The sequence below is a fragment of the Pelophylax lessonae genome, assembly GCF_965119305.1.
Source record: "Pelophylax lessonae genome assembly, chromosome: 5".
Lineage (NCBI taxonomy): Eukaryota > Metazoa > Chordata > Amphibia > Anura > Ranidae > Pelophylax > Pelophylax lessonae.
In genome coordinates this window covers 475,344,129-475,364,074 of record NC_138772.1, presented here as the reverse complement: position 1 = coordinate 475,364,074, position 19,946 = coordinate 475,344,129, and the positions used below count along the sequence as shown (strand labels likewise).

At 45.2% G+C, this 19,946-nt stretch overlaps 1 protein-coding gene across 1 annotated transcript in view; it reads left to right on the top strand.

The window, feature by feature from the left end:
* The window catches only part of RAD54B (RAD54 homolog B), a 210,642-nt gene extending 192,311 nt beyond the window's left edge, over positions 1 to 18,331 (top strand). Inside the window, exons 14-15 of the mRNA XM_082259220.1 lie at positions 11,566 to 11,766; positions 17,836 to 18,331. Coding sequence (XP_082115346.1) covers positions 11,566 to 11,766; positions 17,836 to 18,023 — 389 coding nt within the window. The 3' untranslated portion in view covers positions 18,024 to 18,331. The remainder of the gene's footprint in view (positions 1 to 11,565; positions 11,767 to 17,835) is intronic.
* Positions 18,332 to 19,946: the final 1,615 nt, after the last annotated feature.

Below are 19,946 nucleotides of genomic sequence, written 5' to 3'. Positions count from 1 at the left end.
CAGAACCCGAAGAACAAGTCTTTCCGAGGCCAGCGGGGTTCTGCGCCTAGATCCAATCAGGGGTCCTTTCGTGCCTTTCGGAACCAATCCAAGGGCAAGCCCTTCAAGGCTCAGGGCAACCAGAAGAAGCCCTGAGTGGGTAAGCAGAAGGCCGGCAATGCTGGCTCGGCGGGACACTCCGCCTCTGCCTGAAGGGGCGCCCTCACCCGTTTCAGGGGTGGGGGGACGTTTGCGCGGTTTCCTCCAACCTTGGCTGCTCCGAATATCGGACAGGTGGGTTCAGGAAATCGTTCGGTCAGGTTACAAGATTGAATTCCTTTCCCGGCCGGCGGACAGATTCTTTCCCTCCAATCTCTATCTGCTTCCGGGGCGTCTGCAGGACTTGCATCAAGCGGTGCAGGACCTGCTTGCTCAGGGAGTGATTGTCCCGGTGCCTCATCGGGACAGGTTTCGGGGGTTTTATTCAAATCTGTTCACTGTGCCCAGGAAGGAGGGCAAAGTGCGTCCTATTCTGGACTTAATACCGCTGAACCGCTTTGTGCGTGTTCGGAAGTTTCGAATGGAGTCTCTCCGTTCGGTTGTGGTCTCCTGGAGTCCAGGAGAATTCCTGGCTTCGATAGATCTGAAGGATGCGTACCTGCACATCCCCATTTTCGAGGGTCATCAGCGGTACCTTCGGTTTGCTATCGCAGAGGACCACTACCAGTTTGTGGTGTAACCTTTCGGTCTCGCTTCGGCACCAAGTCCTCGTCTCTCAGGACCTGCATGCGGGGCCTGGGGTTGATGGTGTCAGCCTTCGAGGCGATTCCCTTTGCCCAGTTCCACACACGGGCTCTCCAGACGGAGATCCTGGCCAGGTGGGACAGACTACCTCAGTCCTTAGATCTGGATGTCTCCTTGAGTCGCCAGACCAGATTGGCTCTTCTATGGTGGATCCAGTCCCCGTTGGTGGCGGAAGGCAAGTCCTTCCGTCCATTGGTGTGGACAGTGGTTACTACGGACGCCAGCCTGTCGGGCTGGGGTGGAGTCCTGGGCAACCTGTCTGCCCAGGGCACTTGGTCGGAGGAGGAGTCCTCCCTCCCGATAAATGTGCTGGAATTATGAGCGATAAAGCTCTGTCTCTTCCAGTGGTCGGACCGTCTCCGGGGTCTGCCTGTTCGAGTACAGATGGACAATGCTACCGCGGTGGCTTACATCAACCACCAGGGGGGCACCAGGAGTGCTCGAGCGGCCCGGGAGGTGACCGACATTCTGTCTTGGGCCGAGACTCATGTCCCGGCGATCTCAGCAGTTCACATTCCGGGTGTGGAAAATTGGCAGGCCGACTATCTGAGCCGCCAGACCCTGGACCAGGGGGAACGGTCCCTACACCCGGAGGTCTTTCAGATGCTGTGTGCGAGGTGGGGATCCCCAGACGTGGATCTGTTCGCATCCCGGCTAAATCGAAAGATGGAAAGGTTCGTGGCAAGAACGCGCGATCCGTTGGCGGACGCCTCGGATGCGTTGGTGGCCCCTTGGCATCAGTATCGTCTGATGTACGCCTTTCCTCCGATTCAGTTACTATCCCGGTTCCTTCGCAGATTGGTCTCGGAACCGCACATGGTGATTCTGGTGGCGCCGGACTGGCCTCGCCGGTCCTGGTACGCCGACGTTGTTCACCTGGCAGTGGCGCCTCCGTGGCGTCTGCCTCTGCGGGAAGATCTCCTGTCTCAAGGTCCGATCTTCCATCCTGCTTTACAGTCGCTAGCTTTAACGGCCTGGCTGTTGAGACCCATGTCTTGAGGGACAAGGGTCTCTCCCCTGAGGTTATCCCTACCCTGATCAAGGCTAGGAAATCCTCCTCTGGTAAAATCTATTACCGTACCTGGAAAGCCTATTTCGCCTGGTGTGAATCCAGGGGGTTCTCCCCTCGTTCTTACTCGGTGTCGAAAATCTTGGATTTCCTCCAGTCTGGAGTGGATCAGCGCCTGGCGCTGGCCACGATAAAGGGCCAGGTGTCTGCACTGGCTGTCCTTTTCTGTGGCGTCTCGTTCCTTGGTGAGCACCTTCATTCAAGGTGTGCGACATTTGGCTCCTCCCAGGAAGGAGCCTTTACCTCCATGGGACTTGAACTTGGTTCTGTCCGCGTTACAGCGTGCTCCCTTTGAAAACATCAGGGAGATATCGTTGCCTCTGCTGTCGAAAAAGGTTGCTTTTCTGGTGGCGATCACTTCGGCTCGCAGAGTGTCGGAGCTGGCGGCGTTGTCTTGCCGCTCCCCTTACTTGATAATTCACAAGGATAAGGTGGTTTTGCGGCCACCCCCATCCTTCCTTCCCAAGGTGATCTCTGAATTTCACCTTAATGAGGACATTGTCCTGCCTTCGCTTTGTACGAAGCCTAAACATCCAAAGGAGATTGCCTTGCATTCCTTGGATGTTGTCAGGGCGATCAGGGTTTACCTGTCATCTACGGAATCCTTTCGGAAGACGGATTCCCTCTTTGTCCTTCCTGAAGGATCTCGGAAGGACATGGCTGCGTCCGCAGCAACTTTTGCCACATGGATCAGACAGACCATTGAGCAGGCTTACGCCTTGAAGGAACGGGTTCCGCCCTTCCCTGTTAAGGCGCACTCTACCAGGTCTTTGAGTGCATCCTGGGCCTATTGGCATCGGGCCTCTGTGGCCCAGGTGTGCAAGGCGGCGACTTGGTCGTCGGTGCACACCTTTTCCAAGTTCTACAAGGTAGACGTTCTGGCATCAGCTGATACTTCTTTTGGCCGCAAAGTTCTCTGTGCGGCAGTGCCATGATGGACCCTTGAATTTTTTTTTTCTGGGTCCCTGGCTGTTGGCATTTGCTTTCCTGGGCTGTTGCTCCTGTTGAGCATTGTTTTTTCTGTTGCCCAGTTGGTTTTCTTACGGTGCATGTAAGATTCCTTTCTTAAACAAAAAAAATGCCGTGTAGGATAGGCCCTTACCCCTGTTAAGGATTAATGAAAAACATTGGGATAGAAAAAGGCGGGGCTTTGCGGGCCAGTGGGAGTAGAAGGATCAGAGCCAAAACCAATTGTAAAATCAAAAAAACATTTTATTGTAGCAAGTAAAAAGCAAGCATGGGTGACCATGCATGTATGATAGCAACAAGATAACACGCAAAATGGTTAAAATCAATTCTAACATCACTGTTTATATAGAAACATATCCCAAAAGGGATTAGAGCGAACAACAAAGCCTGTGTAGGTGGATGATGGGTCTCAAGCTGAATTCGGTCACGGTAGGTCCCCAGCAAGCCGACGCGTTTCGCTTAAGGCTTCCTCAGGGCCTGAGAGACCATAACAGACCGATGTTTCTATGAGTAACATAGATAAATAATTACATTTCAGTTTACATGTTCAATGATATAACATACATCATGCTGCTAAAAGTTTTTACATATAAGTTTTTGACTTAGGTTTTGTACTGACCCTTTTTGAACAGTGACTTGTGTTAGGCGGCAGGGCTATAGCGATGCATAGGCAGTTCGGAAGATAATACTTCCGTGTTCACCACATATACTTTATATAGGTATCAGAAAGAAATTCCTTGCATAAAATCCGACATATTAGGTCCCAGCTGTGTCATCAAGGTCGAAGCTGTGAATCAAAGTATCAATAGGTGTATATTTAAATTCACACAATGGCTGCTAGTGATTTTAATGACGTCTGTGTTATATTCTGTACTATATAACCCACCTGCTGGATATGGCTCCACTTAAGCATCTTGGGGTATAATCACCCCTCAGCAAATGGGTATCCTCTTCCTGGTTTGTTCATTCATATGTGCGTTCACCCCCAGATCCAATCAATCTAGGGACATAGGCACATATATTAAATATTGTTCGCCATATATCCATAGTTACTATATCTCCAACATCTGGGATTAATCATCAGATGATGGTACATATTCCAAAGGATTATATCTGGCTGAACAAGGGGAGTAGTAGGAAATGCTGTTGATTATATAGGGGGTTGAAATAAGTAATACAGACACTCACCTAGTGTTTATATTGTCACAAATTAAACCAGGCTCAAAGGGCTCTTTTTTCTGTGCAGTTTGTGGGAGGGATATCCCCAAACTTGTCCTACAAGATAGCAAAATTGACCTAGAATAGGAGAGTATAAACGGGAATTACTACCATAGTAGAGAACCAAAACTCTAAGGGAGCATCTAATATATTGAAAATATTGAAGGCAGGTAGGGGTCCATGTCATACTTACCTCTCCTCAGACCAAGAAACACTTCAGGCAGATAAATAAGGCCTATATGCACGGCTATCCAATTATATGGACCCGCAGTCCTGGGCTATCCAAGCCCTAAGAGACATAGGTAGATGGGTTAGTTCCAGAGTTACCACTATTCTATCCCACATATACATTTATTTGACTAATATTCCTTAGGTATATTTGTTGAGCCCCCAACATCCCCCATCACTTACCTCTGTGTGGTCATATGCTCGCCGTCTGCCTACCTGTTATTGCCTAGCCTGAGTGTTATATAGGGGGGGGGGGGGAAAGGTCCGCCCATATCGCTTTGTTTGGCGCCTAAAACATACATTTCCCAGGTAAGAGCGTTTGTATCTCATTACGGTCGGCGATGGCGTCGCCTGACCGCACCATTTCCGGTCGCTCCGGAAGTGAGATCCATCTCCTCTCCTGGTAAGGATTCCGGAGATAGCGTCGCCCAACCGCGTCATTTCCGGCTGCGACCAGACGCATCGGAAGTGACGATACCGGTAGCACGTATACCTGCTTACATTCAGCCCCGCGTCACTCAGACTGCATCCTACAGTCAGATGCCTTCTGATCACCAGGATGTCAGCACAATTGGGCTCCCTCTAGTGGATAAACTCCTCATTACATTATCTCTATTATGATTGCACAGGGGATATATGTCGATATTAAATGCAAGGTGATATTTAAATTACAAGATTCGTATTCAATATCTGTATAGATACCATCCCTGACAGAGTGGTGCCAATTACTTGTTCTGCATTGCTGCGCCACGCTATTTACCATAGCCCCGTCGCCTCTCCAGTCACCTGCAATATATAAGACAATACGTTTATACACATATCAATTTTTTATTTTTTGTATACATAAACAGATTCATACTTATTTCCTATCCTAGTGATATTTATATGAAGTATGTATCTCTATTATTTATTATATTCTAATTTTTCAATTTATTCAATTTGTTCAGATTTGTTTCAAAGAAATATATATAATAAATGTGCTAGTCCCTAATTTGGAGATAAATCTTCTCTTAGTTTGTCCTACTTCCAATGCAATAAGGGATACCCTATGGGGATAGGGGAAGCATGAGAGAAAGAGGGGGCAAGAGTTTTTTTCTTTCTATAATATAATCTTAGAAGGAAGACTATAATATACTTTCTATAGGAACGGTTTGTAGCTGATAACATCATTCAAACCTGGGTATACGGTAGCCTTTAGGTCATATATCCATCTGGCCTCGCGTGCTAAAACTTTTTTATCGATATCACCTCCTCTTGTATCCTCGGGGATAACGTCTAATATAGTGAATTTCACAATGCTGCGGTCATATTTATGTTTCAATCCAATATGGCCACCTATAGGAGTATTAATTTGGCCATTGTTGATGTACGAGATATGGTCAGAGATTCTCTTCCACAGGGGCCTTATGGTTTTACCCACATAAAACGCCCCACATGGGCATAACATAATGTATACTACTGCCTTTGTTTGACATGTAACTGTCTGATATATCTTCTGTGGCCATTAGGCATTATGAAGGACTCACCTTCAAGAATATATGGGCAAAAGTCACATGACCCACATTTGTACAATCCTTTTCTATATGACATTTCGTTTGGTCTCCGGTAATGACTCGTAACTAGACCATCTTTTATGGATTTGGCCCTTTTATACGTTATGTTAGGATGGTCATCCAGGTATTTTCTAAGGATTGAGTCACTTGTTAGAATTTCCCAGTTTTTTTGTAAGATGTTACGAACTTCATTATGTTGTCTGGAGTATGTTGAAATAAATCTGACCTTATCATCTGTTTTTTTGTTTTTCTCTTTAAAGAGTAGGTCATGCCTAGTGTTGGCTTTAGCTTTGTTGTATGCTTTCCTTAGTGTTGTTGCACTATAACCTCTCTGTAACAGTTGTATTTTCAATTTGTCCGCCTCTCTTTTGAAGTTCGTATCTTTGGAACAATTTCGTCTCAATCTGAGGTATTGGGAGTAGGGAATGCTTTTAATTAGGGTTTTGGGGTGGGAGCTATCATAGTGTAGTATTGTGTTCCCTGCTGTCGGTTTACGAAATAGCGTTGATCCGACACTTCCATCATCTTCAAAATAAAGAGTGGTATCAAGGAAATCAATTTGTTGCTCACTCCAGGACATGGTAAACTTCAAATTGAAGCAGTTGATCTGTAACTTTTGAAAAAAGATCTCGAATAGTTCAAACTCCCCGTCCCAAAAGATGAGGACATCATCTATGTACCTGAGCCACGTAACTACGTGGCCCAGGTACATGGAGAGGGCCTCATCATTGAAAATACTTCGTTCCCATCCACCCAGGTGCAGGTTTGCGTAGGCCGGGGCACAGCAGGTGCCCATGGCCACGCCCTGCACCTGGATGAAATGGGAACCATCAAAGGTGAACACATTGTTTTCCAAAATGTGTGCCAACCCATCCAGGATGAATTGATTATATCTTTTTGCTTGGGGGCCCCGTTCGTCTAAGAACCTTTTGATTGTCTGAAGACCGAGTGCATGTGGGATCGAGGAATACAAGGCCTCGATATCCAACGCAATCATAATGCAACCAGGGGGCATTACCCGACCATATAACGCCCTTAATAGATCCGGTGTGTCCTGGATAAAGGAGGGCAGACTTGTTACATGCGGTCTCAAATACTGATCAATTATTTTGCTCAAAGGTTCCGTATAGGATCCAATTCCCGATATAATTGGGCGTCCTGGGGGATTTTTTGGATTTTTATGTGTTTTCGGCAATGTATAAAATGTGGGTATACGGGGTGAGTCAATTTTTATTGCTTCATATGTATCCTTATTAATTGTACCATTATTGTATGCTTCATAGATTAGTACTTTATATTTGTTTTGAGCAAACAGTATCTTCTCTTCATTGATGGGTTTGTACCACTCCCTATTTTTTAGAATGTCCCAGCACATGTTGCGATATTGAAGGTGGTCCAAAATTACAATATTGCCCCCCTTGTCGGAGGGCTTTATTATAATCTGGGAATTTTTTCTAAGTGACTCAAGAGCTTGTTTTAAATGCTCACTTAGATTATCTTTCCTAGCATTGTGGATTTTTAGGCGGTTAATATCTGCTGTCGTTTTATTAACAAAGGCTAGTATATTAGAGTTGGTCTGCAAGGGAGGGAACCTATTGGATTTTTTCTTGGCCAGAGGTGTCTCAATCATGTCCATCTGTTGCTGAGTTATTGTATGTGTCCCTTCTAGGTCCATATTGTCATCCTCTATCTCTAGTATTGCTTCCTCTGTGTCTGAAACTGTGGGGGGATCATTTTCCTCCAGGAGTTGGATAAGATCCTTTAATGCTCTAAAATCTTTTACTGAGAAATCTTTCCATAAATCCGATAGTTCTTTATCTTTTTTAATTTTCTGTCTTTCTTTATCAAAGATATAACGATACGTCAGCTTTCTAGCAAACAACTGTACATCCTTGACAATGTCAAAATGTGTTGTGTTGCTGTCGGGGCAGAAACTGAGGCCACGACGCAAAAGTTCAAGTTCATCCTGTGTAGGGGTGTATGAGGATAGGTTAATAATAGAGATAATAATTGTGTGAATTTAAATATACACCTATTGATACTTTGATTCACAGCTTCGACCTTGATGACACAGCTGGGACCTAATATGTCGGATTTTATGCAAGGAATTTCTTTCTGATACCTATATAAAGTATATGTGGTGAACACGGAAGTATTATCTTCCGAACTGCCTATGCATCGCTATAGCCCTGCCGCCTAACACAAGTCACTGTTCAAAAAGGGTCAGTACAAAACCTAAGTCAAAAACTTATATGTAAAAACTTTTAGCAGCATGATGTATGTTATATCATTGAACATGTAAACTGAAATGTAATTATTTATCTATGTTACTCATAGAAACATCGGTCTGTTATGGTCTCTCAGGCCCTGAGGAAGCCTTAAGCGAAACGCGTCGGCTTGCTGGGGACCTACCGTGACCGAATTCAGCTTGAGACCCATCATCCACCTACACAGGCTTTGTTGTTCGCTCTAATCCCTTTTGGGATATGTTTCTATATAAACAGTGATGTTAGAATTGATTTTAACCATTTTGCGTGTTATCTTGTTGCTATCATACATGCATGGTCACCCATGCTTGCTTTTTACTTGCTACAATAAAATGTTTTTTTGATTTTACAATTGGTTTTGGCTCTGATCCTTCTACTCCCACTGGCCCGCAAAGCCCCGCCTTTTTCTATCCCAATGTTTTTCATTAAGATTCCTTTCTCTGATGTGGGTACTGCGTTGCCTTTTCTACGGTTGCGTCTCCCACCCCTCATGTCTATACTGCTTTGGGACATCCCAACAGTGATGACTTAGAGGAGGCGGCGACTGTTGGAGGACGTAAGAGAAAACTGAATTTTTGTAAAATCTTACCTGTAAAATTCCTTTCTCTGAGTCCTCCGACAGTCGCCGCCCCCGCCCCTCTTTTGGGGTTCTTATTACCTGCTGCTATGCTACCAAACTGAGTTGGGAGTGGAGATGCAGGGGGGGTATTGACCGGATGGGACAGCCCCCATGGGTGTGTATATGCTAATGCCTTTTGTCTTTGGACTAAGTCTATATGCCTAGCTATTCCTGCGGATGGGAGGACATTACCCAACAGTGATGACTTAGAGGAGGCGGCGACTGTCGGAGGACTCAGAGAAAGGAATTTTACAGGTAAGATTTTACAAAAATTCAGTTTTTCTACTTATTTTCCAGACTGCTGGTGGGTACTGCTGGCGGGTACTGCTGGTGCAGGTACTGCTGGTGGGTAATGCTGGCGATTACTGCTGACGATTACTTTTTGGTGGGTAGTGTTGGTGGGTAATGTTGGCGGGTACTGCTGGTGGTTACTGCTGGCTGGTAATGCTGGTGGGTAATGCGGGTTCCCTAGTGTTCCCCTCTTACTTCAGAGGCCCCCCTTTCATTAGGGTCCCCAAAGTCCTGCCCTTAACTCATGGTCTCCAGAATTCCCCCTTATGTCAGTGTCCCTCTTTCATTAAGGTCCCCAAAGTTCCCCCTCTTACCTCAAGGACCCCAGTGTCTCCCCCTTTTACATCAGGGTTACCAGATTCCCCCTCCTTAAATGAGGGTCCCCAAAGTTCCCCCTCTTACCTCAAGGACACCCCTTCCTTAATTTACATTAGGGTTACCAGATTCCCCCTCCTTAAATTAGGGTTGTCAGATTCACCCCCTCACATCACGGTTGCCAGATTCACCTCAGCTTAAAACAGGGTCCCTAGTGCTCCCCTTCAGAGCAGGGTCCCCAGTGATCCCCCAGAGAGCCCCCTTACAGCAGGGTCCCCAGAGAGCCCCCTCACAGCAGGGTCCCCAGAGAGCCCCCTCACAGCAGGGTCCCCAGAGATCCCCCTCACAGCAGGGTCCTCAGAGATCTCCCTTACAGCAGGGTCCCAAAGAGCCTCCAGAGAGCCCCCTCACAGCAGGGTCCCCAGAGATTCCCCAGGATCCCCCTCACAGCAGGGTCCCCAGGGATCCCCCTCACAGCAGGGTCCCCAAAGATCCTCCAGAGAGCCCCCTCACAGCAGGGTCCCCAGTGATCCCCCAGAGATCCCTCTCACAGCAGGGTCCCCAGTCATTCCGCAAAGATCCCCCAGAGAGCCCCCTCACAGCAGGGTCCCCAGGGATCCCCCTCACAGCAGGGTCCCCAGGGATCCCCCTCACAGCAGGGTCCCAAGAGATCCCCCTCACAGCAGGGCCCCCAGAGATCCCCCGGGATAGCCCCCTCACATCAGGGTTCCCGGTCATTCCCCAGAAACCCCCCTCACAGCAGGGTCCCCAGTGATCCCCCAGAGAGCCCCCTCACAGCAGAGTCCCCAGAGATTCCCCAGGGATCCCCCTCATAGCAGGGTCCCAAGAGATCCCCCTCACAGCAGGGCCCCCAGAGATCCCCCGGGATAGCCCCCTCACAGCAGGGTCCCCAGTGATCCCCCAGAGATCCCTCTCACAGCAGGGTCCCCAGTGATCCCCTTAAGATCCCCTTCACAGCAGGGTCCCCAGAGAGTGTGGGTCAAGTCTTCTTTGTGCAGCTACAGGACATACATGAGGAAGCTGGGGCAGGATTAGGAGGAGGAAGTTCCGCTCTTCTCTTACTCTGTAGGCCAGGGACTGGGGGCGGGGAAGCCACCTGATTGGTTGATATGATGCCGGCGGTTCTACCAACCAGCCACGAGCACTGCCAGGGTGGGCAGTGGTGGGGGATGGGGATGCTGTCACACAAGAGATTTCACAGACAAGGGCACTGTTGATGACGATCGCAGCTGCAGCAGCAGAAATACTGAATGGGCATTTGTGAATGGAATACCCAAAGCTATCCTGTTGGTAGCAGAGGCAGAGTCTGGGCACTGTGACAGCAGGGATTTAAGGTGGGAGACTGTCTGGAGTTCTGCGGCCGGTGGGCCGCATTGTCTGCGGCCCGCAGGTTGGACATGCCTGTATTAAACTTTCTATATCGTTACACTCACAAGTATATCTATCACAGATAACATGGATTGCACAAATGCAGATCAACTGACAGACACCCAGGGGGTCTCCTCACCCTCTCCACGGTGGTGTGGCGTTCTCTCGGAGCAGTCCGTCCGTCACTGCAGATCACCATACGGCAACCGGAAGTGCATATAGCATTTGCTTTATCTGGTCTCCCACAGTACACAGAACATGGAAATGCAATTATTTTAGTAAATATAAAATACCTTTTCTCATCAGCAGTATATAGCAGTCTTGCAACTTTTATCAGAGTCACGCCAAGCACGGGTAAGGCTTGTAGGAGGAGTTTTCATTTTCTTCTGGCTGTCTTATGAGGCTGCAGGACCCCTGACCCTCTGTATGGACAGTGCTGATTGGCCCTGTGCCAATCACATACATCTCCCAAAAAAAAAAACTGTCTAGCAATACACACTAAACTGAGCATGTGCAGAAAGCCTCCAAGGCTTTGTTCTATCAGCAGATGGATTGGGGACTGTGGAAGAGTGGGAGGAATAGAGAAGACAGGATCAAACAGCCTTATTACACAATGCAGAGGATTAACCCCTTATGTTCCAGTGAGTATACCAAGCATGCTTTACTGCATGTGCAGACTGATTTTACTGTTGTGGCCTGGGTTTAGTAACACTAAGCTTTGACAAAAAAAAAAACCTAGAAGCTGATTGGTTTCTATGCAGAGCTGCACTCTCCAGTTTTAGTACATGAACCCCATTATGACTATGCCTGACCTACTCTTTAGCCTGGTATATGTTTGACCTTCTGTATCACATTTTCTTGCAGGTACTTTAGAGGAAAAGATTTATCAGAGGCAGATTAGTAAACAGGGTCTCTCCGGGGCTGTAGTTGATCTGGCCAAGAAGTCGGAACATTTCTGTTTTTCTGTGGATGAGCTGAGAGACCTTTTCACTCTGGATGAAGACAGTGACTGTGTGACCCATGACTTGCTGGAGTGTGACTGTACACGTACCAAGCATTTTCAAGGTAACCTACATCTTTCCTGCCGTGTCTGAAGATCTCAGTCTAGTTTTAAGCTTAAACACAAGCATGCATGAAGCCTAATTTCCAATTCCTATGTATAGCCTGGGTCTAGAATCCTACACAGGGATAATTTGAGGATTAGCACTGCCATGTGCAGGCACCAAAGGGTCCCTGCACAGCATCACTGTTACCTTACCGTAGGGCAGGCAGATTCACTTTAAATAGTATGATTACCTATGAAACAAACACAAAATCCCAGCCCTAGAATAATCCCCTTTAGGTTTGCAGGCTTCAAATGCAGGCACACTTGCATATTTCCTATGGTGACCTGCTGTGGGCCAGGCAGTGTTTACAGCTTAGGGCAGCGTTCTATTGGTTGAACTGGATAGACTTTTGTCTTTTTTTCAACCAGACTAACTAAGTAACTAAGAGCATTCCATAATAACTTAGAGACAGAGATGACCATTCTCTACAGAGGAAAGGGAGACTGCACTGTGTGAGTCGTCCTTCTATCCTTCAGGCAAGCCTGAGTGCTACAGCGGATGGACACATGGCTTCCCCACCCATGGTTCTCAGAGAGGCATCAACCCATCTATGGTCTGCTTAAAGCGGTTGTAAACCCTAAAATAAAAAAAATAATAAATAAAACAACCTGCAAGACAAAGGCATAATGAGCTAGTATGCATCGCATACTAGCCCATTATGTGTAACTTACCTTAGAACGAAGCCCCGACACGGACCCCCGGACATCGCTGCGGGCGCTGTCATGATCCCTCGCCATCTCTTCCGGGTTCGGCGGCTCCGGCGCGGTGATTGGCCGGAAGAGACGGCTCCGGCGCGATGATTGGCCAGAGCCGCAATGACGTCACTCCCGCGCATGCGTGCGGGAGTGATTTTCCGGCAAGCTCCCGGCAAATAAATTGAAGGTCTCCCCGGACCTTTAGAGCGAATGCGCCCCTCGCGCGAGCGGCTGCATGCACTGTAAATATCTCCTAAACCATGCCGGTTTAGGAGATATTATTTGTACCTACAGGTAAGCCTTATTATAGGCTTACCTGTAGGTAAAAGTGTCAAAAAGCGGGATACTACCGCTTTAAAGCGGAGTTCCGGCCACAAAATCGACTTTGGGCCATCCGCTTGCTATTGGTCAACTTACCTTGTTATTGAAGAAAAATATACTCACCTTTCTTCCACTTCCTCCCTCTGCGGACGTGGCCCGCGCCGTCACTTCATTCCTGGGAGCTGAACGTCATCGCTCCCAGGAATCAATACGCCTGCACCGGCCCCCTTGTCACTTCCGGTGCGGCCCCTCATTCCCTGCTAAACAGTGACGAGCGGGGCCGGTGCAGGCACATTCTGGGAGAAGAGGACGCAGAAGAGGACGCCCTGGCTTCAGCTGCCCACAATCCGAGATGGCAGCGCTGGAGAAGAATTTTTCAAAGTAAGTACAGGTCCTTCTCAAAAAATTAGCATATTGTGATAAAGTTCATTATTTTCTGTAATGTACTGATAAACATTAGACTTTCATATATTTTAGATTCATTACACATAACTGAAGTAGTGCAAGCCTTTTATTAGTTAATATTATTATTTAATATTGATGATTTTTGGCATACAGCTCATGAAAAACCAAAATTCCTATCTCAAAAAATTAGCATATCATGAAAAGGTTCTCTAAACGAGCTATTAACCTAATCATCTGAATCAACTAATTAACTCTAAACACCTGCAAAAGATTCCAGAGGCTTTTAAAAACTCCCAGCCTGGTTCATTACTCAAAACCGCAATCATGGGTAAGACTGCCGACCTGACTGCTGTCCAGAAGGCCATCATTGACACCCTCAAGCAAGAGGGTAAGACACAGAAAGGAATTTCTGAACGAATAGGCTGTTCCCAGAGTGCTGTATCAAGGCACCTCAGTGGGAAGTCTGTGGGAAGGAAAAAGTGTGGCAGAAAACGCTGCACAACTAGAAGAGGTGACCGGACCCTGAGGAAGATTGTGGAGAAGGACCGATTCCAGACCTTGGGGGACCTGCGGAAGCAGTGGACTGAGTCTGGAGTAGAAACATCTAGAGCCACCGTGTACAGGCGTGCGCAGGAAATGGGCTACAGGTGCCGTGCCGCATTCCCCAGGTCAAGCCACTTTTGAACCAGAAGCAGCGGCAGAAGCGCCTGACCTGGGCTACAGAGAAGCAGCACTGGACTGTTGCTCAGTGGTCCAAAGTACTTTTTTCGGATGAAAGCAAATTTTGCATGTCATTCGGAAATCAAGGTGCCAGAGTCTGGAAGAAGACTGGGGAGAGGGAAATGCCAAAATGCCTGAAGTCCAGTGTCAAGTACCCACAGTCAGTGATGGTCTGGGGTGCCATGTCAGCTGCTGGTGTTGATCCACTGTGTTTTATCAAGGACAGGGTCAATGCAGCTAGCTATCAGGAGATTTTGGAGCACTTCATGCTTCTATCTGCTGAAAAGCTTTATGGAGATGAAGATTTCATTTTTCAGCACGACCTGGCACCTGCTCACAGTGCCAAAACCACTGGTAAATGGTTTACTGACCATGGTATTACTGTGCTCAATTGGCCTGCCAACTCTCCTGACCTGAACACCATAGAGAATCTGTGGGATGTTGTGAAGAGAGAGTTGAGAGACACAAGACCCAACACTCTGGATGAGCTCAAGGCTGCTATCGAAGCATCCTGGGCCTCCATAACACCTCAGCATTGCCACAGGCTGATTGCCTCCATGCCACGCCGCATTGAAGCAGTCATTTCTGCAAAAGGATTCCCGACCAAGTATTGAGTGCATAACTGAACATAATTATTTGAAGTAGTTAAAAGCAAAGCAGGTGTGGCGCTAAATTGAACTGAGGGACCACATAGTCCATATATACAAACAATAAACAGTCCAAATCTGTATACTGCAGAATCCAAACAGGAGAGGACAGGGTGCTCCTATAGTCACTTCAAAATCATGAACACCTTGTGTGAAGAGAACCGCCACCATCAATAGAATTAGCCTCTTACCATAAGGATATGACCCCCACGACAGAGATCATAAACTGCCTGTGAACTCTCCACCAGTTAGGTAAGTAAGTTAGTGCCCGCTTTACTCCAGATCCAGTGTAGTCACATAAAAAAGGAAGGGGACAACTCCCATAGCGTTATACTGTAAAGCTAACTTTTATTGTAAAGGACAGTAAAGTGGCAACTCACATTAAAAAGCAGGTAATCAGGCGTGTGCAGTAAGCATGTATCGGAGCTTCCCTGGAACTCATATCCTGCCAACAAAATGGCCGCCGCGTCTCTCTCGTGGGCCCAACGTGACGCACCGCAGGCTCCTCCTACGCGTTTCGTCAGATGCTGACGTCGTCAGGGGGTGTGGCCTGCGGTAATCGTCCGTCATTTATACGCTGAGGAAACGAGAGAGGGGCAGGGTCATGGGCGGATCTCAATTACGGAAGACAAACTCCCACGAGATGATCACCCGGAACAGGAAGGATGTCAAACGACATCCCAACCTCCCGATGCGGTCCATATGCGTGTCACCGCCCGGAACCGGAAATGGGCATGGAAAATAACAATAGCCAAAAAACCTCACAAAGAGTATCAGGATGCAGTATGAGGATAACAAGCGTGTCACCGCTTGAAAGCACAAAATACCACACACCGCATCCCAAATTCACCTTATTGTAATGAAAAATAAATCATTATCAGTGAGGAAACACAACTAATCATATGATAATATAAGCCCAAAAGAGCTCATTAGACCAATATATACAGATAGTCACATTGGGCCACAAGGGACTATGGCACCATCATGCGGCAGATAACGAGTATGCAGGGAACTCCGACCATGCCAAACATCCATAATAAACTAACAAAGTATTAGTAACAAAAAATATATAAAAATTTTATATACATTGCATAGAAAATATATATATAAAAAACATTAAAAAAGGGCACTCAACAGAGGTAAAGTGTATCTAAGATCACACATGTGTAAAGCTCACCACTATAAGCTACATATATTAGACATCGATCAAGAATTATTGATGAAGGAGTTTATATCCCAATCAATGTTAAGCCCATAGGGGGCATAGGTTTTAAGCCGATAGATCCAGCTGGTCTCTAATCTAGAGACCCCTCTTGTCAAGTTACTACCCCTCCAATCACCAGGGTATTTGTCAATCCCAATAAACATGGTGCCTTTTGGATCACTATTGTGGCATGAGGCATAATGTCTCGACACGCTATGTTTAGGAAAAGACTTGATAATATTGCCAACGTGCTCGTTTAGTCGTACGTGCAGTTTGCGTATTGTGCGGCCCACATATTCCAGGCCACACGGACAACGCAATAGATATACCACATAACGCGTGGAACGCGTGACAAACGGTTTGATCTTATATTCCTGTTGTGTAACATTGGACCGAAAAGATTCAACTCTTCTTGATCTGCTGGAATTGATCTTACATATTGGGCACTTCCTACAAGGATAAAAACCTCCCCTTTGTTGAAAAAAGGACACGGTCCTGGGGGGGTCTATGATATTTGGGGCTATCTGAAGCCGTAAGGGTGGTACACCTCTAAAGATGACTTTGGGTATATCCGGTAAGGTTGCTCCCAGAACACTGTCACCTTTCAGAATGTGCCAGTGTTTCTGGATAATTTTTCGCACTGAAAAATGTTGAACAGAGTAGGAGGAAAAAAATGCATGCTGAAAATCTTCATTTTCCCTGCGCGCTCGAGGTTGTAAAAGCTCCTCTCTATTGCGGCTATCAGCCTTAACAAGAGCTTGCTCGAGCTCTTCCTCTCTGTAGCCTTTCTCCAGAAACCTTGATTTCAACATGGCAGACTCACGCAAAAAATCCTGCCTGTTGGAACAATTCCTCTTCAACCTGAGGAATTGACTGACAGGAACGGATCTAAGCCACGACCTATGATGGCAACTGGATGTGTCAATAAATCCTTTAGGTCATATCCTTATGGTAAGAGGCTAATTCTATTGATGGTGGCGGTTCTCTTCACACAAGGTGTTCATGATTTTGAAGTGACTATAGGAGCACCCTGTCCTCTCCTGTTTGGATTCTGCAGTATACAGATTTGGACTGTTTATTGTTTGTATATATGGACTATGTGGTCCCTCAGTTCAATTTAGCGCCACACCTGCTTTGCTTTTAACTGTTTTGAAAGATCTATAGTTCTGATTCATGGATCAATGTGTTGGCAGCTCATTCAGTTTTTTATGTTATTTGTGATCTATCCCAATTTTTTATATACGCGCAGCATATCCCCTACAATAATTATTTGAAGGTTGACTTTTTTTGTATTAAAAACACTTTTTTTTAATTGGTCGGATGAAATATGCTAATTTTTTGAGATAGGAATTTTGGTTTTTCATGAGCTGTATGCCAAAAATCATCAATATTAAAACAATAAAAGGCTTGCACTACTTCAGTTGTGTGTAATGAATCTAAAATATATGAAAGTCTAATGTTTATCAGTACATTACAGAAAATAATGAACTTTATCACAATATGCTAATTTTTTGAGAAGGACCTGTATTTCTTCTAAAAGGTAAGTGCGACCCGGGACAGTACAGAGGCTATCCATTGTGGAATGTACTAGCGCTGACTGTCCCAGGGGTATTTTTATTGGAAAAAAAATTTGTGTCCGGAACTCCGCTTTAACCCTCTCTGTGAAAAAATACCTTGATGTTTATGGGATCCTATTATTATTTTAGTAGTCAGGCATTTATGAAGGCTTAAATAAACCAAGACTTGTCTTTGGACATATTCCTTTGCATGCCATAGCTAAACAGATCTGAACTTGGGAAAAAAACTTCCATGATGCGATAAGACGTTTGGGAAGAACATACAAACTGCATGCAGATACTTTTAATGCAGGGCTTTAAGTTATCCGCACTAACCGCTGTGGTGCTCATAGAATAAATATAATTTTGGTTCTCTTGCTGTTATCAATTTATAACTCCCTGTAGTATACATACATTTTGAAATAAAAAAGATAATAAATATTGTTATTTCATGCATTTAGCTACATCTTTTCATTTCAGGTGGTTCCACTGGAAAAGAGATCACACATGGGAGGCTCCTTAACAAGCCCTATAAGAATATTTCCATGTCTGAACTGATGGAGTGGAAACACTTTTCCATGGAGCAGAGTGATGGCGACCCTTTCCTCCAGCCCGGGAGAGAATATATTTCCTTTGTTTTCCAGAACATGACAAACAGCCAAACCTGAACTGTGATCAGAGGTCACATAGACTTTCTCTCTGGGGATACAATCTGTCCTTACACAGTGCCCTGGTGTAATGTGCTGTGCACTGATCTCAGCTTGGCACTCATTTCAAACAAAGAGTAAGTCAAATGTCAACAGGCACTTACTAAAAGAGGAGACTAAGTTAGTATATTTAGAATGAGCAACCCATTGGGGAGAATGATGGAAATACATATCTATTAACCTGTTCATAAATGTTGAGGACAAACTATTTTGGCTGGCTTCAGTGTTGGCTTTTATGAACAGCTTCATACCTTTTATCAACTTTTTGTTTTTTTTTAAGTTGCAAAAATAAAAAAAATATTGCATTAAACAATTTTTTGTGTTTTAGAGCTGTTAAAACATACTACGCTCACATTTATTTATTATTATTTATTTCAGGTTCTTATATTGCGCTGTCAATTTACACAGCGCTTTACATATACATTGCACATTCACATCAGTCCCTACCCTCAAGGAGCTTACAATCTAAGGTCCCTAACTCACATTCATACATACATAGTAGGGCCAATTTTTGCAATTGCAGTGAAATGAAAAATAACCCCACAGGCTTTTCTGAACAGCTTCATATCTTTTATCAGTTTTGTTTTTTTTCTTAGGTTGCCTTATACCTCCTCGGGGACTGCCTATTGATTATGTTCATATACAGTATTTATATCAAACATGTCCAACTCAAATGAAAAATGGAGTCTAACCAAGTACAGGTGGTCCCCGGGTTACAAACAAGATAGGGACTGTAGGTTTGTTCTTAATGCCCCATACACACGTGCAGATTATCTGCAGACTTTTGTCTGCAGACTTACCAAAACCATATAATATGAGGTCAAACCTAAACACTTTCAATTTGTATGCAATCTGGCAGGCCCTTGCACTACATAGAAAAGGTAAGTCTGCAGACAAAAGTCTGCAGATAATCTGCACGTGTGTATGGGGCATAAGTCGAATTTGTATGTAAGTCAGCTCCAGGCCAAAAGAATAAATTTTAAGTTTTTTGGATAACATAGGGAAGGGTTAACACCCCTGTACCATTTTTTTTTTTTTTTTTTTGCTGTCTCTACCCCTGTTCAGAAGATTTCACCTCACTTTTTGTCCTTATGACAACTGGAATTTGAAAATTTTGAGTTGTGGAAACAAGGATTAGTGATAAAACTTCAGTGGAGACATCTTTTTCCCATGATAACTCTTACAGTAGTGTATTTCCCTTCCTAGGGGTAGATTTCTCCTCACTTCCTGTTGTCTCTTTCTGTTTGTAAGTAGGAATCGTTGTTTGTAAGTCGGATGTTTGTAACCCGGGGACAGCCTGTATAACAATTTTCAAGGGCCACATTACGTCTATTGAGGGCCATACTTAATTTCAAAATAAAATATAGATCTTTGGTAATTAACAATATAACAACGATTGCTGCTTACCATATCTCAAAAACTCATTTATGTCAGACTTTACTGGAACAAGAGAGGAAAGAGACGTTTATATAAAAATACAAAGAATTTTATTACACAGTTATAATCATTAAAATAACAAGGGATTCTCATCCCTTCAAGGCAATTATGACCATATGTATTATTTCACAAATATCTTTGCTCAAAAATTCCCAAGAGGTCGACGCGTTCTTTTAATCTAAGAAGCAATGAAGAATGGCCTAACTGAAAAAAAAAACATATAAATTGAATATATACATATTTTTTTACATAACAGCAATTCAAAATTACAGGCTTAGTCTATGCCACTTACATATCGCTTAAGAATTACCAGCATAGAGGCGGTGACCCGATGGTGGATACCAACATTGCACATGTAGGTGGTAGTTCACTACTTTAATGGTTTTACTCGATCATAACTGATGGTATCTGATAACACTGTAGGGGGGTAGGACAAAGGGAGGAGGA